Source organism: Bubalus bubalis, chromosome 21 (assembly GCF_019923935.1).
Source record: "Bubalus bubalis isolate 160015118507 breed Murrah chromosome 21, NDDB_SH_1, whole genome shotgun sequence".
Lineage (NCBI taxonomy): Eukaryota > Metazoa > Chordata > Mammalia > Artiodactyla > Bovidae > Bubalus > Bubalus bubalis.
In genome coordinates, this window is record NC_059177.1 from 10,783,074 (window position 1) to 10,807,419 (window position 24,346).

General features: G+C 39.3%; 1 protein-coding gene across 13 annotated transcripts in view; it reads left to right on the plus strand.

Moving 5' to 3' along the window:
* Nucleotides 1-24,346, plus strand: part of GOLGA4 (golgin A4) — a 122,184-nt gene that overhangs the window by 19,934 nt on the left and 77,904 nt on the right. For 8 of the 13 annotated variants that reach the window (XM_044934123.1, XM_044934120.1, XM_044934121.1 and 5 more), the window contains 5 exons: nucleotides 6,145-6,243; nucleotides 10,524-10,589; nucleotides 21,451-21,765; nucleotides 22,520-22,567; nucleotides 23,927-23,983. In XM_044934123.1, coding sequence (XP_044790058.1) covers nucleotides 6,145-6,243; nucleotides 10,524-10,589; nucleotides 21,451-21,765; nucleotides 22,520-22,567; nucleotides 23,927-23,983 — 585 coding nt within the window. The remainder of the gene's footprint in view (nucleotides 1-6,144; nucleotides 6,244-10,523; nucleotides 10,590-21,450; nucleotides 21,766-22,519; nucleotides 22,568-23,926; nucleotides 23,984-24,346) is intronic. The other 5 variants (XM_044934125.1, XM_044934127.1, XM_044934132.1 and 2 more) reach the window with 2 other exon arrangements.

Here is a 24,346-nt window from a genome sequence, read left to right on the forward strand (position 1 = left end):
TGTGTTGCTTGAGTTGAATCTTTATCTCTGGAGCTGGTGCCTTTGAGCAGTATAGAGTGTAGGATCAGGGAAGGGGCTAACTAGGCAAATGAACTACCTGCCCTCTGCTCCACTTTGATTTTTCTTTTTACTGAGATAAAATTCCTATAACCGTTCCTTTACCATTTTACAGTGAACTAAAGGTGGCATTTATTACATTCACAGTGTAGTGCGTCCATCACATCTGTCTAGTTCCATGACATATTCATTATGCTAAAGGAAACTGCTTACTCATTAAGCAGTCATTCTCCCCTTCTCCCAGCCCCAGGTGACCGCTGATGTGGATTAGCTCTTCTGGATATTTCGCGTAAGTGGATGCACACAATATGTGACTTTTTGCATTTGGTTTCTTTCACTGGGCATCATGTTTTCAAGGTGCATCTGTATTGCAACAGGTGTGACTCCTGCATTCCTTTTATGGCTCAGTCTGAAGACTTTTCTGAGAAAATGAGAACATGTTTGTTTGTTTGGAGTAATACCTGGAATAAATGAGTGAGAAGGGGGTGGTTTTAGAACTGTCTGGCTTTGCTGGCTGAAGGATCTTTGAAAGTTAACTTTTCAGTGACTTAGATTTTCTCATGTGTAGGATGGGAACAGCAGTGCCTTCCTCCTGGGATTGTGGGGATAGCCAGTCGCACAGCACGTCCCTCTCCTCCCATGCTGCTGTGCATGTGGTGGGCGCTTCCTGCGCTGTTACTGGGGGCAGCCTGGGAAGGCAGGGTGGCCTGCTTCACTGTCTCTGCTTAGGTCTGGTCCAGAGGAGAGGGAAGCAGATGGAGCCTTAACGTGGATTAGGGCCCCATGGGGGTTACATCTCTCTCTGTCTTTGCCTGCTGAACTTTAGTATTTTAGTTGTTTGACGGATTCTGTTCTGTGAGTAGATGTCTGTTCACATGTCCTGTATGCTCTTTTGCTTCCCTACATGCAGCACAAGCCTGGAGTAGAAAAGGATCCTAGGATTCCATTCCTACATGCTGTGTGGCTTTAGGCAGCTTCCTTTAACTTCTCAGAGCCTCAGCTGTAAACTGTGGTAATATGAATATCCATTCTCACAGGGTTCTTGTGAAGGGCAAGTGAATTCAGAAGTGTGAAAATACTTGTAATTTGTATATCACATACAAAAGATCATTATTGTACAGAAAAGAAAAAGCTTTATCTATACTCACCACCTGTTGAACAGCACAGACAGGACATTTTATATTAAGAGTGACACCGTAGGGAAGGAAATAATGAAGCATCAGGCTGCTTTGGACTAGATGCTTTCCCAAGCTTCAAGAAAGATATCCCTTTTTCTTTCTTATTCTCTTTATATAAGCTATTTTTCAGAAACAAAATGCCGTCTCTTACCTCAGTAGTTGTCTTTGTATTTCCAGAAAATTTTCACTGTTTCATGTGATGACCCCTAACAGGGATTCCTGATACTCTCAGCTTTTGACAGGTCCTAAGCATTTTTTTGAAATTTATTCTTTGTTTCGGGGCTTCTGAAGGTGGTGTTCTTTAGGAATTATTAAGAATTATCTTCCAAAGTGATGGGTGAGAAATATTTTTTCATAAGTTTGGAATTAATTTTGCCCCTAAATGGATTGACTTTCAAAGCTGGATATGCTTTTTCTTTGTTAGACTGTTAGATTATAACCTACCTACCCTCTGTCAGTTAATCAAAATAGAAGATATGCCTGTTAGATTGCCTTTGATATCTATTCAGTTCTCATATTTTTTCTTTTGTTCTAATGATAAAACATGAATTAAATTAATAGGTTTCCTGATATTAAGCCAGTTGGTCATTCCTTGAATCAATTCTTCTAGTCAGAGTGCATTATTAATATCCTGTTGTTGTCTGATACTTATTTTATTTACATTTCCTCTGTTTGTAAAGAGAGAGATTTATACTTTGCTTTTTGTGCCATCTTTATCAGAGCTTCCCTGGTGACTCAAGACGTTAAAGCGTCTGCCTGCAATGCGGGAGACCTGGGTTTGATTCCTGGGTCGGATGATCCCCTGGAGAAGGACATGGCAATCCACTCCAGCACTCTTGCCTGGAAAATCCCATGGACGGAGGAGCCTGATAGGCTACAGTCCATGGGGTCGCAAAGAGTCGGACACGACTGAGCGACTTCACTTTCACTTTCACTTATCAGATTTAAATAATTGGAAACTTTCTATTTTCTCTTTCTTTTCCCTCTCCTCCTTCATGTATTTAGGTCTTCTTTATTTTTTTCAAAAAATTTCATAGTTTTCACAGCTTAAATTTTATACTACTTTTGTTAAAATTTATTCACAAATATTCTTTTTAATGTTAATATACATTGAATTGTTTTCTTAATTTCATTTTCAGTTTTCTTGTTATTCTACAGAAAAAATAGGATTTTTATAAATTATTACTAATCTTGTTATCCTATAACCTTGCTGATACTTATTAGTTGGAATTAATTTTGCCCCTAAATGGATTGACTTTCAAAGCTAACCTTATTAGTTCTATGATTCCTTTAGTGGATTACTTAGTATTTTCTTTGTAGAAGATCATGTCATCTGGAGGTAGAGGCAGTTTTATTCTTCCCTTAATCTGCTGTCTTTTATTACATTTTCTTGCCCGATTCCCTGGCTAGAACCTTCAGTTGAGCAGTAGTGAAAGCAGACATACTTTTCTCCCAGAGGGAAGGCGTTCAGTCTTTGTGTCGTTGGGTATGATGCTAACATGGCATTCAGTATATTCCCTTTCTCATGTTGAGGAAATTCCCTGCTGTTCCTAGTTGGTTGAATGTTCTTCCCATCAAGCAGTGCTGGATTTTTTCAGATGCCTTCTTTGCATCTTGAGATTGACCTGTGACCTTGTCCTTTACTCTGTTTGTTTGATGTACTGTATTAACTGGTTTTGGGTGTTAAACCAACCCTGTATAGGATAAGTTCCACTTGTTCATGGTGTTTAATTTTATATTGCTGGGTTTGCTAGGTTTTTTTTTTTAAGGATTTTTTTTGTCTGTATTCATAAGAGATATTTGGAGAAGGCAATGGCACCAAAAAATCCCATGGATGGAGGAGCCTGATAGGCTGCAGTCCATGGGGTCACGAAGACGCGAAGAGTCAGACACGACTGAGCGACTTCACTTTCATTTTTCACTTTCATGCATTGGAGAAGGAAATGGCAACCCACTCCAGTGTTCTTGCCTGGAAAATCCCAGGGACGGGGGAGCCTGGTGGGCTACCGTCTATAGGGTCGCACAGAGTCGGACACTACTGAAGCGACTTAGCACCAGTAACAGCAGCATAAGAGATATTGGTCTGTTGGTCTGCAGTATTTTGGTGTCAGGAAAATATTGGTCTCATAAAATGCATTGAGAAGTGTTCCCTCATATATATATATATATATATATATATATACACACACACATATATATATACACACACATACACATATATATACACATATACATATATATGTATACGTATACATATGTATGTATATGTATACATACATATATGTATATATGTGTATGTACATATATATGTGTACATATATGTGTATATGTATACATATATATGTATACATACATATGTATACGTATACATATATATGTATATGTGTATATATATATATTTTTTTAAGCTTAGTATTAATTCTTTAAATAGTTGGTATAATTTACTAATGATGCCATCTGATCCAGGCTTTTCTTTATGAGAAATATTTTGATTACTAATTCAGTCTCTTCACTTTTTACAGTTCTGTCAATAGTTTGTGTTTCTTCCTGCATCAGTTTTGGTACTTTATGCCACCCATGTTGTTTAGTTTGTTGGCATGCAGTTATTGCCTTGTAATCCTTTTTATTTTGTAAACACAGTAGTAATTTTCCCTCTTTCACCCCTGGTATTAGTAATATGAGTCTTCTGTCTGTATTTTTCTCTGTTCAACAAATGATGAACCAGTTGGTTCCATTCTCTTGCTGAGTGTACTGAGCATCCTCAGGATTGCAGTGGCAAGCTGATCTTTTTTTTTTTTTTTTAACTGGGGTAGCAGGCTGATCTTTGATGACTTATTTTTCTTAAGTCTCAGGTACCCTGAGACTTTACCAGAAATTCCTTGAATCTGTGTTGCTACTTTCCCAGTTTTCTGGCTTGATATGTGGGTTTGTTTTTTCTTTTAGTTTTTACCATCTTTAATACCCTTGGTCTTTTCAGTGCTAATTAGAGCTAGGGAACATGAGACACCTTGTCCTTTTTTTGCTGTCTTTTCTGTTTAAAGACTGTATGTTTTTATGTTTAGTAAAATTACCCATATAGACAAAATAGGGCTATAATTTATGATCTTGGATTTAATCAAAATGATTTAACCTCAGTCTGTACTGCGTATTTTCTCATATACTGCTATAGTGGATTTTTTTTTCTTGTATTTTCTAAGTGTATTATGTACCTAATGTATACGTTACTGCAAATAAGAATGAAATAAATTTGACTCAAAAAAGTAAGTTGTTGCTACAACAGCTATATATAACAGAGTTTGGTAAGATAGAAACAGGGCCTCTTCTCGTCACAGTAGAGCTACTAGAAGATTCTAAACTTTTTGGAAGTTCCCTGGCTGTCCAATGGTTAGGACTCTCCACTTTCAGTGCTGGGGCCCAGGTTCAGTCCCTGGTCAGGAAACTAAAATCCCACAAGCCATGCGGTGTGACAAAAAAATAAAACCCCAAAGCTTTTTAGGGTCTCTTTCCTAAAAGAGGATAGAGTAGTACATAGGGGATATACTAATTCATGACATATAACAGTGGATGCTAGCTAGCAGATGCCTCAGGTCTGGCATTAGGACTTAATTTTCTCTTTGAACGCTGGTTGAGAAGGACCGGAAGGGTTCTATGCTGCCAGAATTTGTTTTAGTGCTACAGGCCAGAGGCTAAAGTGGGGCTCACGGCTCGCATGAAAGGCAGCTGAGAAGAGCTTTTCCCAGCTGATGCCTAGAGCTCTCTGTGGCCCATTGTGAGAAGCTGCTGTCTCTAGGGAGGCTTTGTGACCAAGAACTGAACCATACCTCCCTCACATGGGCTTAGTGACTGAGTCTGTGATAACCTCTGTGTTGCTGTGGGGCTGGAAACCCAGACTGGGACCCAGGGAGTCAGACTGACTGGATAAGGAGGGATGAGCACAGAAGGAAGGGGAAGGGTAATGCTGTCCTGAAAAGGAGCCTGTAAATGAAAGTGATAAAAGAAATGCTGAGAAGACAACCAATAAAAACAGAAATTGGGCTGTATCAATTTATTCCAGGTGAAATTAAAATAATTAAAAGGGCAGTCTGGACAAGACTTTGAAAAACAAGTATCTTCAGTAAGGTAAATGAAGTAATAATAATTTCCTGAAAAAGAACAGAAAATTGTGGGCAGAAAAAAAAAAAAAAAAGCAGGCCCAAAAATGGGCTAGGTAGGGAAAAATAATTAGAAATGTAATTTTTTACTTGTGTGTTTGTGTAACCCCCACCATCAAAAAGTTCATTTTAATTATAATTTCTTACACATCTAAATCATGATAGTATTTTGGCATATAGTATACAGTTTATGAAAGAAAATTATGCAGATAAGAATGTGTATCAAAAGAGCTATCAGTAGTATAATAGAATTTATCCTTAAAACTTATTATAAATTTGTTTTAAAAATTTCTGCTGTATGTATTGGAGAAGACTATTTGTATATAAGTACAAATAAATGATTAAAGTTTTGTGTGCTTATCTGCCCCATAAATTTCCATGCTGTCTTTTTCTGTCTATAGAAATGAGCAGCTCAGTATTTAAGACTTTGTGTTCTTTACCATGAATTGTTCTTATTGGTGTAGACTTTAATGCTGAATTGCCAGACGTGGTGTGTGCTAGGGTGCCTGTTGTATACATCATTTGTCTGTCAATAAGCAAGCTGTTTAAAGTTGAGTTTTGAGGTCCAGAACAGCTCAGCTCATCTCCCTGAACTTTCCCAGGAACTTACTATTTCTGTGGGTGGAGTGGTGCTAGCGCAAGGCCACTGGAGTGTTGTGTGTGCTTGTGGGATGAGAACTTTGCAACATGCCCTTATGATTTGTTTTTCATCCTTTATTTTATGTTTATGCCTCTGCTCATTACCCTGAATGAGACAGCTCCTAGCCGGGATGATAGCAGAGCCTGCTTTTCTCTCTGAGTATACTATCTTTGCTTTGGATTCCTCCAAGCAGCCTAAAACCCAGACTGAAAGTGTGGTGAGTCCTTCCACCGCTTTCTGCACTCCCTGTGTGGGGAAACAGAGTAATTTGGTCATTCTAGAAGCATATCTCATGTTGCTTGTCACTGACCACCTCTCAAAGCATCTTCAGTGCTGTGCTGCTAACCTTGCTCTAAAAAAATCAGAGCGTAAACTGCTGAGTTCTGATGACTGGTGTGTGTTTGCTAGCTTTTTAACAGCAACAAAATTTAACACTGTTTTCATTAATATAGCGAAGAATACTTTCACTTGGTATGAACGCTTAAGTTTTCCTCCCTAGGGAATGTTTGCTCATTAACTAAAGAGGTATGTATTGCTAGGAATCTCTGTTCTACTCATGGTAGGAGGCCAAGAATATTTTGAGATGTGACTCACATTTTTAGGAATGAAAAAATCATTGTATATAAATCCATAATTAAGCAATATTGAGTAGGCAGGTGGAGTCTACCATAACAAGTTAGTTGCATCTTATTTTGGGAGACTACCAGTTTTCTGTGTATAAAACATTTGAAAGGAAAAAATTACTCTTTATCTTTCAGCTGACCGAATTCATACAATTTTGAATCTTGTGTATAATACCACTTTGGAAAATTTGCTAAATTAATAAATTTAGCAAATTAAAAGTTAGAAGTTTGATTGCCAAGTAAGGTTAGCTTTTGGTGTTAGAATGAACACCAGCTGAACTGGGACTGAGTTTTTTTTTTTTTAAACAATAAGAGTTGGTTTAATTTATTAAGCAGCTGGTGATGAAATTAGAACATTTCTGTACTTAATCATGGGGCTTCCAACTTGGCTCAGTGATAAAGAATACGCCTGCCAGTGCAGGAGATGCAAGAGACACAGGTTTGATCCCTGGGTTGGAAAGATCCTTGGAGGAAATGGCAACCCACTTCAGTATTCTTGCCTGGACAATTTCACGGACAGAGGAGCCTGGCGGTCTGTAGTCCATGGGGGTCTCAAAGAGTTAAACACAACTGAACAGCTAAGCATGCACTCACATACTTATTCATGCAGCCCCAAAGACTTGGTCTCCATGTGGCCAGTAGCAATCCTGTATTACCCTCCTTCCCAACTTGGTTTTAGAAAAGAAAGCAGCTGAGAGTTCTTGTGACGCCTTAGCTTGGCTCTCAGGAATAGAGGTCTCTTCTTGGTTCTGGGCTACCAGTTATACCTCACTGTTTTCAGTCCTGAGAGGGAGACAGGAGTCCCAGTTAGAGATAACTTACCAACTTATTTTAAAAATATAAAATGATGTTCCACTTCATGTAGTAGTAACAGAGGCTTGACAAAAAAAAAATAGAACTTCTTCTAGGTCTACTTCCATAAGTACATAAAAACAATTCATATTGAATACCTAGCCTATTACAAAAAAATGCTAATAATTTTAAAATGAAGGCGTTAGAACTATTTAAAATATGGTAAGTAGGGTGAAAGTCTGTGATAATCTTATTTAAATTTTGTTTGTTTGTTTATTCTGGTGATAACATTTCTCCTCACATAAAATCATGGTATAACCTTACAGCAGTTAAAAGTGATTGTTGAAAGATGTAACAAATCATAATTGAAGACAAATCTGGCAGGGAACCTGTATGTACTTTTAAATTAAATGCACTTCAGAAACATTTTCTTGTTATCTCACAATTGCCTCCAGGAGACAGTGTTGGTGACCATTGAGTATTGACGTGTGTTGAGCTAGTTCTCTGGGCTTCTGTCGCCGGGAGGCATTCAGAAGTCTTCTTGCATTGAAAGAAGGGCTGCATAAGGGGTTAAGAAGCAATCCCTGAGCCTCTACTATCAGTTAGGCAAATTGTAGGGTTCTTGCTCTCTAAGCGTTTGTAGTTTAGTATTGAGACAAAAATGTCAAAATACGCTCAACAATTCAAAAGAAGTAAGGCTTTGTAGAAGAAAATACAAGCATAGGAAATATGTTAGTCCCTCAGGCCAGCCATAGGAGGCTTCACAAAATAAGAAGTGTTTGAAAGTTGAAAGATGAGAAAGAATTTGCAGGGCAGAAATGAAGAAGGCACTATACGTAGTGACAATATCTGTAATTTTTGTTTCTAGAGATTCTTAACTTAAATTTTCATGATAACGTAGTTCAGTACTTTCTTTAGTTGTCTTGCATTTATTCAGATATATAGTATTTTTGCACTTACTCACTCAGTCATGTCTGACTCTTTGTGACCCCATGAACTGGGGCTTTCCAGGCACCTCTGTCCATGGGATTCTCCAGGCAAGAATACTGGAGTGGGTAGCCAGTCTCTTCGCCAGGGGATCTTCCTAACCCAGGGGTCGAACCTGGGTCTCCCGCAAGAATCTTGTGGACAGATTCTTTACCGTCTGAGCTACCAGGGGAGCCTGATATATAGTATAGCAAGTAAATTAAAATATAGGTACAGGAAAGAAAAGTTTTTAAATATTATGCTGTTTGTTTGGTAGAGTGGTATTTCAAACAGTTGTAGAATAGCTGTTTTTGTATGGATCACAATAATGTACCAGGTTTTTTTACTACATAAAATAGAATATCTTATGGAGCCCTCTTGTTTGCTTTCTCCATAATGTAAAGGTCAGTTACTTTCCTTTTTTTCCCTTGATAAATAAAATTCATTTAATTTAATTTTATTTATTAAAGTTTTAGTCTTGAGTAAACATCTTTTTAATATTCTATGCAACTGAATATGAAGTATACATAAAGCATTTTTACTGCACATAGACAATTACTTTTCAATTGCCTGGCAGAGAGACTTGATGATCTCTGTGAAATATGTCTTTAATTTTAGAGTGTGTAGTGTAGGATATTTTTAGGGCTGGAAAGCATTAATTACAATGTTGTACAAATGTATGCCTTGCATCCAGCTTCTAATTCTTTGAAATGGCAGAGAAGAGGAAGATAAAAGTTAGTTCCTATATTCCCCTAACCGTTCTCCCCTGTGTAAGTTTAAGGAGGTGTCTTGGACTGATAAAATTTGATAGCTCTTTTTATGTTAGAGGGACAAGGTATTTAAACTTTTATAAGGGAAAAATTCAAACATATAGCAAGAGTGGAAATAGCAATGAAAATTGCATAAGATTACTTGTCTTTCCCCCAATATCCATTGTCCAGTGTCAGCAAATAATAACTCATGGCTATCTTATACCATCCCCTCACACCTCCCTAACCATACCCCTCCTGCCCTCATCACACATGCAGATACCCCTCTCCCCCATCCCCATGGGATTATTTGAAGCAAATTTCAGAAATCTCACCGACCTATTTTGGTATATATTTCTAAAAGATGAGGACTAAAGCTACAAAATCATAGTACATTTATCACAGTGAAAAATAATTATTTCATAGTATCAGATACCTAATGAGAGTTCAGAAATTTGAGAACACTTTTGCAAAGTTGCATGCCTCCCCCACTTGTATTTAAGAATAAGAAGAGTCACATATTTGGCCTTTCTTGGTCACCCTAAGAGGTTGTGGGGAACCTTGGCACTTTTTAAGCACCAAGTTACTGAAACATAGTGGCTAGTATTTGGTTGATGCTTTTGTTTAAAACATGGACGTGACTGTATCATGAGCTGCTTCTGTAGGTTTAATTTTAGTTAGACGCTTAGTGTATTATGAATAGTGTAGAATTTTGAATCTCGAAGAATATCAAACCTTATGGAACTAACACAGGTTTGATGTAATAAGTAGAATGCTGTGTAACTTAGAACATTTGGCATACCAACAGAACAGAACAAAAAACTTTTCATTTGTGGAAGAAATTATTTTTAATTTTAAGTTTTTCTGAAAACTGTCCTACCAATTTCATTTAGACTGGTGGCTTTAAATGAATGAGGCATTTCCATTTCTTATTAGGAAGATATTTTTCAGAGCTTAGCCTGAATAACTTTAAATAGTATTTAATTGTAAGGAACAGTTGACATTACTTCCTCTGGATAGTTTTCTACTTGAATGAGTTTTGCTGATTGAATTCCTGATGTTAATTTTGTATTGAGGGAAAAAACTGGGGTGATGGTAATGGGGGGAGGCATGGGATTAGTTTGTAAATTTTGCTACATACTAATCCCTGCTATTTAGTTACAGATAAAATAGCAAAATGAATTTTCTAAAATACTTACCATACTAGTTTTGCCTTGCATGAAAAAATTCTAATAAGTGAGCAATTACTAATTTTGTTTAATAGATAAGTGTGTCTAATAGGTTTTGGTACTTGGCCTTTGTTCTTAACAGTTTTAAAACTTTAGTTTTCTGATCCTCTCTTTACAGTGTTTCTTTGTTTTTCTTAGAATGCGTCTTTCCAAGCCACAAAATCTCCCGACAGAGTTAATGGAAGTGAACCCACAACTCCTCAGGTTTGTTTTAAATGTTATTTAAAAGAAAGAGCAAGTCATTTCAGTGTCAGTCAATCTATATTATTAGCATTTGACTTTACAATGAAACAGTGATGTCCAAACACTTGATACAGTATGTATGGTAAATCCAAGTTTGTTGATGGTTTCTTGGAAAAAGTTTAAAGTGAAGTAATTCATGTGTATGTGTGTGTGTATATATATATATATATATATACACACACACACACACCAGTCTTGTAAGCTTCCATTATTGCTCATTTAAAAATTTAATGGCACCGAAGATAAAACTTTGAAAGAAAGACTGACTTTATAGTTGTAAAAGATTAGGAGTAAGCCATACTGGAAGACATGTTGAGTTACATATTCTAGAAGGGGGATGTGAATAAAATGGCATTTTCTTTTAAAGTTTGTTCTAATGCAGAATATCTTACTACTAGCGAGTTACGTTTATCTTTGACTTTAAAAAGTTATTTGGAGAGTGGGACTCATGTAACCTTCATTTGACTCCTTCCAAAAAAGAAAGAAATTCATTAAAAAAAAAATCTTAATGATGGCAGTGTCTGAGATGAACATTTATTATTTTTGGCTTTACTGACAATTATTCATCATTAACCTGGCTATTCTCAACAGTGTCTAGTGTAGGGCAGTAACATTGCTGATTCTGTGGACCTGGAGCACGAACATGGGCCATTTCTCAACAGTCTGATTTATGAACTAAATCATGCAGACTAAACATTCTAAAGTATTGTCTAGCTTCCCAAACTCCATGAACAGCTTACCTGTGAGCTGAGAACCTCATTCTTTTCAGGGAGGCCAGTCAGATTCTGGGCCAAGTCCCTGGGCCTTGAAACATCCCCAGTTAACTCCAAGTCCTTTTCAGTTCAGTTCAGTTCAGTCGCTCAGTCATGTCCGACTCTTTGCGACCCCATGAATCGCAGCACGTCAGGCCTCCCTGTCCATCACCAACTCCCGGAGTTCACTCAGACTCACGTCCATTGAGTCAGTGATGCCATCCAGCCATCTCATCCTCTGTCGTCCCCTTCTCCTCCTGCCCCCAATCCCTGCCAGCATCAGAGTCTTTTCCAATGAGTCAACTCTTCGCATGAGGTGGCCAAAGTACTGGAGTTTCAGCTTTAGCATCATTCCTTCCAAGGAAATCCCAGAGCTGATTTCTTTCAGAATGGACTGGTCGGATCTCCTTGCAGTCCAAGGGACTCTCAAGAGTCTTCTCCAACACCACAGTTCAAAAGCATCAATTCTTCGGCACTCAGCCTTCTTCACAGTCCAACTCTCACATCCATACATGACCACAGGAAAAACCATAGCCTTGACTAGACGGACCTTTGTTGGCAAAGTAACGTCTCTGCTTTTGAATATGCTATCTAGGTTGGTCATAACTTTCCTTCCAAGGAGTAAGCGTCTTTTAATTTCATGGCTGCAGTCACCATCTGCAGTGATTTTGGAGCCCAAAAAAATAAAGTCTGACATTGTTTCCACTGTTTCCCCTTCTATTTCCCATAAAATGATGGGACCGGATGCCATGATCTTTGTTTTCTGAATGTTGAGCTTTAAGCCAACCTTTTCACTCTCCTTTTACAAATACATAATTTCTTGGAAGTGCCTTGAAGGAGGGGTAAAATATTGGGAGGCATCAGTCTAAATGTTACTGGACAGATCCAGTGATCTTTGAGGAATATTAATCAGAAAATATTATTTAGAATGCTTATTCTATTGTAGAATAGTCCAAACAGACAATATAATTGTGAATGCAAAAACTAGAGTGAATAACAACCAATGTTTTGATCAAATTCAGGAGAGACTTAAGTTTTGATTAAGGTGAGGAATGAACTTGTGTGATATTCAGAAAGTTAGTTGTATTTATTGCGTTTACTGTGTCTCAGGTGTTGTTGATCATTTTCTGTACGTGATTTCATTTAATTCTTGTTACAAGGAGACACCTCCACTCAGAGTCTGCTTTTATACAAAATTCTGACAGGTTGGTTGTTGGTTGCTGTTAGCAAATTAGGAACAATGGATATCCCTGAAGCAGGTAGAATGCTTACTGTAATTGGGAGCAGGAAATCAGAGTTAACACCAAGGTAGAAGAGATGGTGAAAAGCAAGCCCAAGAGTTTATAAAGTGTAGCTGCTTGTGACCCCCTTACTACTGGGTAGATCATCTTCTGTAAATCAGTAGATTTTGGCACACAGTTTGTGGCAGAGATGTCATTAAAAAGGGTTGCTCACTGTCTTTATCTAAAAAGCAGAAAAGTGTAGTATACCCTTTTCAAAAAAATGTCTGTTATACTTAACAGTGGTTAACTCTTCAGTTTAATTTGGTACACAAAATTCAGGTAATCAGTACATAACATTCAGCTAATCAAAATGACTCTTCATTCATAGGTTGACATTTTACCTTGCTGCTGCTGCTGCTAAGTCGCTTCAGTCATGTCCGACTCTGTGCGACCCCATAGACAGCAGCCTACCAGGCTCCCCTGTCCTTGGGATTCTCCAGGCAAGAACACTGGAGTGGGTTGCCATTTCCTTCTCCAATGCATGAAAGTGAAAAGTGAAAGTGAAGTCACTCAGTCGTGTCCAACTCTAGCAACCCCATGGACTGCAGCCCACCAGGCTCCTCTGATCATGGGATTTGCCAGGCAAAAGTACTGGAGTGGGGTGCCATTGCCTTCTCTGGACATTTTACCTTAGACAGACTTAAAAAAACTCAGATATTTGAAAATAATTAGTGTGTGCCACCATGTAATAGAGAAAAATATAATTTGTAAAACAAGTATATGTGAGCATTCATCCTTATCTGAGAAGCTGTGAAATAGTTTGATTATAGTTTTAGTGTTTTGGCAGTTTAGGATAACTATAGGATCTAGTATTACTCTCTTATTGTGTAGATAAGATATTAGGCATGAAACCTTAAATTACTTGCCCAGAGACTAGTGATTAGTTATTGATAGTGGGATTATCATAGATTGACAAAAACATCAGTCTCCCCAGCTATAATTTTTTTTTTTTTTTTGCCATGCATTGCCTCATTTAAATTTATATGTTGTTAAAATGAAATATGGAGAGCAGAGTAGTGGTTGCCAGAGGCGAGGAGGGTGGGGGCACGGCGAAATGGGCGAAGGGATAGAGAGCTACAGACTTCCAGCTATAAAATAAATAAGTCATAGGGATGTGTAATGTACTGCACTGGAAATAGAGTCAGTAACATTGTAATAACTTCGGTGCATACTCTGTAAAAATATCTAATCAGTATGTTTCATGCCTGAAATGAACATATCATTGTAAGTCAACTAAACTTCAGCAAAAACAACAAAAACAAAATAACAACTGAGTTTCACTAAATTCAATAGAGCAAAACATAGGAATTTAAATGGCCATTCTCATATGCTGTTATTTTTTTTTAGGTTGTGGGAAAAAGTCTGGTTTTGAAAATCATTAATTTTTTTAAAAAGAAATTATAGTAGTAAAATTAAATTTTGAAAATTTCGTTGCTGTTTTTGAAAACTGCTAGAAGTGAAAGACTGCTTTTAATTTTATTTTCAATAGTTATGAAACATTTCCAACATACAGAAAAGTTGAAAGAACTTTATAAAGTGAACATATGTGTACCTAATGCCTCAGTTCTGTCACTGATGCATTCATTACCATACTCTTTTTTCTGCCCATATATTCATTCCTCTATTTGTACCTCAGTCTATTTTATTTTTTTGATGCCTTTCAAAGTTGTAGGCCACAGTACTAATGTTTTAGTATGCATATCATTATCTAGAGATTAGTGTTTATAATTTCTTTTTTGAAGTAAATTTTATATAAAATGAAATGTACAAGCCTCAAATGTGCACTGACTGAGTTTTGACAGTTTGTATGTGCCAAACCCAGCCACAGGTTATGGAAGACTATCATCACCCCAGAAAGTTCCCTTGTGGTGCTCCTCTCAGAGGCAACCTGGTTTAATTTTTTTCCACCATGCGACAGATTAGTTTTGCTTATTTTAGATTTTCATATAAGTGGCCTCATAGAGTACACTGTTCTGTGGAAGGCTTCTTTCACTCAGCACAGTATTTTTGGAATCTCATCCTTGCTGTACTCATCAGTAGTTTGTTCCTACCTGTTGTTGTGTAGTTTTTCTATATGAATATTCTGTAGATATTCACCTATTGATGGACACCTGGGCTGCTTGCAGTTTTCTATTATGAATAAAGCTTATGAACGTTATTGTAGAGTGTTACTGATGTTGTATTAATGCTTTCCCATGATTTCTAGAATAAGATATATAAAAAAATGATATGTATCATTTTGATCAATCATTGAGTATTTCAAGTTTTCCCATTAGATCATCATTATCATATTGCCAGGTTAAGGTTCAGCTGAACAAATGTGTCCTAAGCACCTCCTGTGGAAAGCACTGAGGCAAGACTACAGAAATAGAGAATATGGATCCTGTCCTAAAAGAGTATAAAGTTTGGGGTGAGGGTGTGTGTGCAGTGGATACAATGTAGGAAAACATATTTAGTGCTTCCTATATGAGACACTATTTTAAGTGTTTTTGCCCATTTAATCTTCATAACAATCTACTAATTTTTTTTTTTTTTTAATAAATGAGGAAATTGAAACAGAGGTCTTAAAGTTAGTAAGTAGTAAAGCTGGAATTCAAATCAGGAAGTCTGTTCTTAACCACTGTGCTGTATTATCTCTGTAGTTGTTTTAAGGCATAAACAGTTGTTATATCAGCGAGTAAGTAACTAATGTTGAGTCAGAAGGCAGTATGTGCTCCAGGAGTGGTCCTGGTAAAGTGCTTAGCGATTAAGAAAGGCAGTTTCTGATGGGAGAAATCCTAGAAATTTGAACTCACTTTTGAAGGATGTCTGGGTTTCCATATGCATGGAAACTTTGGGCGATAGCACAGAGGCACACAATGCATTTGCTCAGGAAACAGGAAGTTCCTAGTAGAGCTTAAGTTTCTGTTACATGGAGGGGTGATTTTACAAAGAAATGGGTCTTGGGAACTGGGAATCTTGAACATAAGTGAAGGATTTTGATCTTTCTATTTAGTGAGAGTTCAAATTAAGAACTGGAATGAAATGAACCGAATTATATTTTAGGAAGAAATCCTAAAAATCCTAGTGACTGTGTGACACAGCGGCAGACTGGTGGGTAAGAGATCTGAGGCAGGAGAACAGAAGACTGCTACAGATATCCAGCTGGCAGAGGATAAAAGTCTGAACAATAACACTGTTGGGGAAATAGGAAGGAGGAGTGAAAACAGGGTCAAGCAGGTGAGACAGAAAGGCGTTAAAAAGTAACTCTGTGTTCATTTATTCTTCCTTATACATTTCTCCTCTAATCCCCATCAGCTTTTTAAACAGTGAGTTATAAATCAGGGAATGTCTTTGGTGCCAGAAGCCTGGCAGTGGTTGGAGCCCGCGGGAGCTGAGTTTCTCATGTAGTAGAAGCGCTGGAGACAGTTGTTAGAGACCCCTTTCCCTTTGGCTTCCTGTCCTGCCCTCCGTTTTTCCTCTCATTCTCATCACTGCCTTTCATCCTCACAGTTCCAAGTTTGGCCTCCAGGAAATATATCTCCATTCTCAATAGGACAAAAGACACATTCCTTATCAGGAAAATAACATTTCTTCTAGAAGGTTCCATCGTGGTTTTTGGCTGCACTGTGTGGCTTGTGGGCTCTTAATTCTCTGACCAGGAACTGAACCCAGGCCCCCACAGTGAAAGTGTGGAGTCCTAACCACTGGACTGCCAGAAAACTGAGGAAGGTCCCATCCTTTAGAGGCCCACCCAGTAGTATCCCTTATTGGCTGAGCTTTGGCACACAGCCCACTCGTGGCTGAACCAGAGTCTGGGAAAAGCTAATTTTATTATTATTTTACATTTATATTTTTAATAATTTTGTTAGTTCTTTTATTTGTAGCTGTGCTGGGTCTTTGTTGCTGTGTGGGCTTTGCTCCAGTTGCGGTGAGTGGGGCTACCCTCTAGTTGTGGTGTGTGGCTTCTCATTGCCCCGCCTTCTCCTGTTGCACAGCGCCCTCTACTTGTGGTGTGCGGCCTCTCATTGCCCCGCCTTCTCCTGTTGCACAGCATCCTCTAGTTGTGGTGTGTGGCTTCTCATTGCCCCGCCTTCTCCTGTTGCACAGCGCCCTCTACTTGTGGTGTGCGGCTTCTCATTGCCCCGCCTTCTCCTGTTGCACAGCGCCCTCTAGTTGTGGTGTGCGGCTTCTCATTGCCCCCGCCTTCTGCTGTTGCACAGCGCCCTCTAGTTGTGGTGTGCGGCCTCTCATTGCCGTGCCTTCTCCTGTTGCACAGCGCCCTCTAGTTGTGTGCGGCCTCTCATTGCCGTGCCTTCTCCTGTTGCACAGCGCCCTCTACTTGTGGTGTGCGGCTTCTCATTGCCCCGCCTTCTCCTGTTGCACAGCGCCCTCTAGTTGTGGTGTGCGGCTTCTCATTGCCCCCGCCTTCTGCTGTTGCACAGCGCCCTCTAGTTGTGGTGTGCAGCTTCTCATCGCCCCGCCTTCTGTTGCACAGCATCCTCTAGTTGTGGTGTGCGGCTTCTCATTGCCGTGCCTTCTCCTGTTGCACAGCGCCCTCTAGTTGTGATTTGCGGCCTCTCATTGCCGTGCCTTCTCCTGTTGCACAGCGCCCTCTGCTTGTGGTGTGTGGCTTCTCATTGCCCCGCCTTCTGTTGCACAGTGCCCTCTACTTGTGGTGTGCGGCTTCTCATTGCCCCGCCTTCTCCTGTTGCACAGCGCCCTCTGGTTGTGGTGTGCGGCTTCATTGCCCCGCCTTCTCCTGTTGCACAGCGCCCTCTACTTGTGGTGTGCGGCTTCTCATTGCCCTGCCTTCTCCTGTTGCACAGCGCCCTCTACTTGTGGTGTGCGGCCTCTCATCGCCCCGCCTTCTGCTGTTGCACAGCGCCCTCTAGTTGTGGTGTGCGGCCTCTCATCGCCCCGCCTTCTGCTGTTGCACAGCACGGGCTCCAGGCAACCAAGCTCAGCAGTTGCGGCTCCCGGACTCCAGAGCACAGGCTTCATAGGGGCGCAGCTTAGTTGCTCGGAGGCATGTGGATCCTCCTGGATCAGGGAACGAACCAGTGTCTCCTGCATTGGCAGGTGGATTCTTTATCACTGAACCAGCAGGGAAGCCCAGAGCTAATTTTAAAAATCCTTTAATTGAAATGTAATGTATCACACTATAATATCTACATACAGAAAAGTATCATGTATTCCATATACAGTTTTCTGAATTTTCACAAACTAAACACAGCTTTCTAACCAGCACCCAAAATCAAGAAACAGAAATTATCAGCTTCCCAGAAACCGTTGTGTTCCTTTCTGTTCTCCTCTCACACTGGGGGCGGGGGTAACTACTGTTGTGGCTTCTAACACTATAGATTAATTTTGCCTGTTTCTGAGTTTATGTAAATAGAATCAGAAGTGGATATTCTTTTGTGTCTGGCTTCTTTTGTTTAATACTGTTAGTGTTAGATTCATGTATATTCTTGTTTGTGGCTATTAATCTTTCATTCTTGTTGCTGTCTGCCGCCGCCGCTGCTGCTAAGTCACTTCAGTCGTGTCCGACTCTGTGTGACCCCATAGATGGCAGCCCGCGAGGCTTCCCCATCCCTGGGATTCTCCAGGCAAGAACACTGGAGTGGGTTGCCATTTCCTTCTCCAGTGCATGAAAGTGAAAAGTGAAAGTGAAGTCACTCAGTCGTGTCTGACTCTTAGCGACCCCATGGACTGCGGCCCACCAGGCTCCTCCGTCCATGGGATTTTCCAGGCAGGAGTGCTGGAGTGGGGTGCCATTGCCTTCTCCGTGTTGCTGTCTAGCATTCCATTAATGATCAGACAGCAGTTGATTTTTCCCGTCTGTTATTGATGAGCATCAACAGTAGTTTCAGGTTTGGCACTGTTTTGAACAGTGCTGCTGTAAGATTCTAGTGCATGTCTTTTGTTGAACATAATTATACATTTGTACTGGATATACAGTGAAGTGAAAGGCGCTCAGTCATGTCTGACTCTTTGTGACCCCCATGGACTATACAGTCCATGGAATTCTCCAGGCCAGACTACTGGAGTGGGTAGCCTTTCTCTTCTGCAAGAGATCTTCCCAGCCGAGGGATTGAATCCAGGTTTCCTGCGTTGCAGGCAGATTCTTTCCTAGCTGAGCCACAAGGGAAGCCCAAGAATACTGGAGTGGGTAGCCTATCCCTTCTCCAGCAGATCAAACTGCTGGTCCATAGAGTACATATGTGTTTAGTTTTAATGTTAATAAATGCTAGTAGTTTTCCAAAATGGGTGGCTTTATATCCTCGCCAATACTTGGAGTTTTCCATAGTTGTAATTTTAGCCGTTCTAGTGGATATGTGGTAGTGTCTCATTGTGGTTTTAGTTCGTATTTGAGAAGGTGAATGTTTAACCTGGCTGTATTGTAAGCCTGAACGAAACCGGCGTCTGATGGAAAGGAAGAAGGGAGGATTAGATATCTCTTCATAGATAGTGTTGGATATCTGGTGATGACAGCTCAAGCCAGTCATGGTGCGAAGTGCTTCACATGTCCTCATGTAGTACTCCTCATGGGCACCCTGGGAGGTGAGTGCTGTTTCCCCCAGTTTACTTATGAAGAAACAGAGGCATAGAGGGGCAGTGTAACTTGCCTAAGGTCATATTGCTGGTCAGTGATGGAAGGAAGACTTGAACCTATGAAGTCTGGCTGCAGAGCCTGTGCTCTAAGCTACTGCATCATAGAGCCAGAAGAGTCTGCCACATAAGCTTGAGTATGGTTCTTAAGTAAAGTTTGTCTTTTAGTCTTCATTCTCTAATACTGATAATCAATGTTTATTGCATATTTGCTACATTATAAGCAATTTGCGTGTACATGTTAACAAATTCAGTCTTTGTGGCATCCTTATGAGGTGGGTAGTATTACTATTACCATCATTATTATTTTTGTCATCCCTATTTTAGAGAGGTGGAAACAAGACTCATGAGGTTAAGTAACTTGACTCTTGTCTTGAACATTGATTGTGGTGGAACCAGGATTTAAACTTAGGCAACTTTGCTTGGCAGCCCAACAGGCTAAATCGTGACACTCAGTCACCTTCCTGCCAAGCAGAGTAGATGTGACAGTTACCCAGCTTACGAGCTTTTGCACATAACGTCCTTGACATTGTTCATTAGTCCTAGCTCACCTAAAATAACAGTTATTTCTAGTGCTAGTCAGATTTCTCACTTGTTTGCCCTAAGGCAGTTTACAAGGAGATTGTCTGTAGGAGCTGAAAAGCACTTTTTGTGTGGGTCAGAAGTGGCTGGTAATGGAGTAGGCGTAAAGTGGGTCTTCAGGGTTTTGAGCATGAGGGTCCCTCCTCTCCTTTAAGACTTTCTCCGCCCTGTCTCAGAAGAGAGGTAAAACTTGCACATTATGAAAGAATAAATTGCAAAGTACACGAAAATAGAAAAATGAAAGTAAAAATCACCTAAAATCTAACCACTCAGCCTCACTCTCTGTTAACTTTTTGTGTTGGTCCTTTAACAACCTGGTTCTCAAGGTGTTTGTGTACACATACATACAGGTTCAAAACTATATGTAACTACTTTAAATCAAAACGACCTCACGGTATATGTGTCATTTTATAACCTGAGTTTTCCCATTTAATAATAGTATGTCTTGAACCGTCGTACATACACTGTAGTTGATATACCCTCCAGTGGTGAATATTTGGGTTGTTTTCAGTTTTTACTGTTACTAATCTGTGGTAAATCTCTGTGCTTATGAAGAGGGTGAGCCCCTGCTAACTCACACCTTGCCAACTACTATTATTAAATCTCTAAAATCTATAAAGTATTCCTGGTCTGATTTTTTTTTTTATTGTGATAAAGAGACTCTTTTTGTTTTCTTGTAATCTTTGCCTGCACATGGCCTCAGTCTCCTCTGAGCATTTCGTTCCTAGCATCTTTGAGGTCTTGCAGTGACCCTGTTGCACTAATGAGAATGAGTTTCTAGGAAACACCTTAAGTACTGACTGCTGTCATGTGAACAAAACAATGCTGCTTTAAATAATGCAAGTTATTGAATTATAGTATTTTCCATGGCTGTTTTACAAAATAATGCATTATCATTAATATGCTAATTAAGAGAATAGCTCTTGCTGATGACTGTTTCTGACATGAGGCTTACTGATCCACGCAGAGGGGCTTGAGCTCAGACTCTGACTGCCCTTCATGATTTTGTAACGCTTACATTTATTCCCCGAAGACAGTGGTAAGTAGAGCAGAGCCAAACGTCACCAGTCAGCTCTGCCTTGTGTTCTCTTACTGAGCAAAATGGGCTCACTCTGCGTTACCTACCCTCTGCCTGAGAAGAGTGTTAAGGACTGCGCCTCCAGGCAGACTCCAGATTCAGCCACACACTTCACACCTCACAGTACATAGCCCCATTTGCGTCCCGGGTGTGCACTGTGGTATTGTTGGCCCCTGCCTCCAAGGATCTTAGTTTAGTGGATGAATCTCACAGCGCATGGGTGAGGTCTGCTGGGAAAGCATGGCTTCCTTCTTTTTTACAAATGGGCAAACCGAAGGGAAGTGACTCAGTGAAGGTCATTCCACTGCTCAGTGACAGACCTGGGACCTACACCCCAGTCTTCAGACTCAAGGTCCAGAGCCTTTTCAGAAATAACCGGGCGTCTCTTGTTTTTCAGCAAACAATGTATTGTGTAAAATGTCAGGAATGAAGTTAAATGTGCTAGAGCTTTTAACAGATTCTTGCTGGTGATTAGGGAATAATAGAAGTCTAAATGTGTATTTTAACCCCCATATTCTGTTGTGTTTTGGTTGTAGTCAAGTGACACGCAGTCTTTTGCACAGAAGCTCCAACTCCGGGTGCCGTCTGTGGAGTCTTTGTTTCGGAGTCCAGTAAAGGAATCTCTAGTCCGATCTTCCTCTAAAGAATCTTTGGTACGCACGTCTTCTAGAGAATCCCTGAATCGGTTCGACCTGGACTCTTCTGCTGCCTTCTTTGATCCACCCTCTGATATGGAGAGTGAGACTGAAGACTCACTTGGGAATTTAGACAGTCTCAGCAAAGAGCAGTTGATCCAATGGTTGCGGAGGATGGAACGAAGGTTGAATGGCTACAAAGGGAAATGTTGTGAGGTAGGGGCATGACTTTTTCTTGCTAGTGTGAAAATTTCCTCCTCATGTTCTCTAATTCATGTTACGGCCTGGTCTTTACGCCTGTCGTTGGCTGAACTGTTGATTGCCTAGCTCCGCTGGATCCTGGTGGTAAGTAGTGTGTGGCAGTATCTAGTTAAAGACCTTCACTGGTGCTGAGGCCCTTTGGCCAGGACTCTTAGTAAAATTTTGGAGCAAATTGTTGCCTGTAGCCTTCTGATTCTCATATTGCTCTTTCTCCACCCTCCCTCTGCTTCTCATTCAGTTGGTGTGAGGTGGGGCCTAAGAACTTCTATTTCTATTAATAGCAGGCTCCAGGTGATGCTTTTGTTTGTGAGACTGATCTGTGATCACAGTTTGAGTAGTCTTTAGGCGATGGACTCTAATCCCATTTTATGAATTAGGTATGTGAAGTATGTGTTTAGGTGAAATCCCATTTTATGTGTCTAGGTGAAATCCCATTTTATGAATTAGGTATGTGAGGTATGTGTCTAGGTGAAATCAAATGTAATTTAGTATTTTTATAGTCAAGTTACACTTTATTTTTTAGAAATATATTACCTATATTATTTAGTTTCAACTGCATATGCATCTGATTAGCTTGAATTGTCTATTAAAGGGCTCCTTTGACTTATTTTTTGACTTTCATAATGAGATATTTTAGCAGAGTTTAGAACAATTAACTGCATTTATGTAGGAATGACTGATGTTATTAGTGACTTTTTCTTTATTTTAGCTTGTTACAGCTTATCAGACTCTTCATAGAGAGAAGAAAAAGCTACAAGTAAGTGATTTATTGGCTATTTATATTGATTCATATGTAATTTTAAAATTAGAAAGGATATTGTAATAAGACCCTGGCTTTTAATAATTTTTCATATGACCAAAGTATTTAACCTGTTTTACTATTAGGGATTTTGATGCAGAGAATGAGAGAAATCTCAAATGATTTTGCCTCTGGTAGGGATGGGCTTCCTCAAGTATGCAGTACATAAGAAGTTTGGATTTAACTTGCTTGCCTCTCTCAAGTATGTTTCCTGGTGGGTCAGTCTGTAGGCTGCATGTTTGTTTTACTGGTAGATAAATATACAACTTGAAGGAGATGGCAACCCACTCCCGTACTCTTGTCTGGAAAATCCCATGGACGGAGGAGCCTGGTAGGCTACAGTCCAGGGAATCGCAAAGAGTCAGTCGGACACAACTGAGCGACTTCACTTTCAAATACCTGAAGACATCTGTTTCTTATCCTTATATCAGGGTCCAAAAATAAGCATCCTCTCTTCTGTTTCCTGAGGTTGCTGCTTATAAAGCCCTTGGTTAAGTGTGTAGAGAGTAGGAGTGATTATAGTTCTCCTGGTAACTTACTTCTGCCCTTTTCTGTCATCCTGTTCATGGCCAGAAATTTCCCAGCAGGCGTCCCAGGTGATAATTCACATGTCAGAGCTAAGGGGAAATATCACTCCAGTTCAGATGGTGCTGTTATTTATAAAATGCAGATAGTCTTCGTTCTTCCTGTAGAAGTTATTTTAAACAGTTTAATGTCTTGTCCCATTTAGAGACATTAATTGTATAACCAAAAAATTATTTGTAAAGTGAGTTTTGGTAAACTTTATTTCCCCATGTATATTATTTTAAAATATTTAATTTACCATTAATAATAGTGTGAGTACAACATTAAATTATATGACTTTAGTTGGAATATAACCAGTTGAGAATAGTAACATCAGTTATTTGTTGCTGATTTCACTATTCTAATTGTCCATAACAAGTGTGAAAATTAGATTATTACACATAAAGTATTTAATTTGATAATTTTTTAAACATGTGGTCTATAGAAGTGGGGGGATAGTTCTGATTTAATGCATTGTATTATTAATAATCCATAAACTCATTCTCAAAAGGTCATCTTATTCCTAAGTTCTGTGAGTACCTTGCTTGTGTTTCTTTGATTTGTCTGGTTTTTTGTTTCTAGATGTACATAAATCTACCACTAAGTGGCAGGAGAGAGTTATGATTGCATAGTTGCAGAAGTAAAGGGTGTTGGAAATAAAATTCAGTGATTTGTGATCTTTTTAACTTGATTGTCATTGATATGTCATGTGATTGTTTGAACCAGCTTTTTTTTTTTTCTTTTAAATTAAAGGGTATATTAAGTCAGAGTCAGGATAAAGCACTTCGGAGGATTGGAGAGTTAAGAGAGGTAAGTTGAGAATAGTACTTTGAGAATAGTGACTAAATTTCTCATATTTATCAGGACTGTTTTATGTTTTGGGATAGTTTCATATGTACCCCATTATAGTGAAAACTAGCCAGATCAGCCTACAAGACCAGGGGTCAGTTCTTTTAGTTTTTATTTGTGTGGTTTCCCTAAGATACACATTGGTGAAATTACAGGCAGACCTTATTTTATTGTACTTTACTGTGCTTCAGAGATCTTGCATTTTTACAGATTGAAGATTTGTGGCAACCCTGTGTTATCAGATGATGGTATCTTTTAGTAATAAAATATTTTTTGAATTAAGGTATGTGCTTTTTTAATGCTATCGCACACTAAATAGTTATT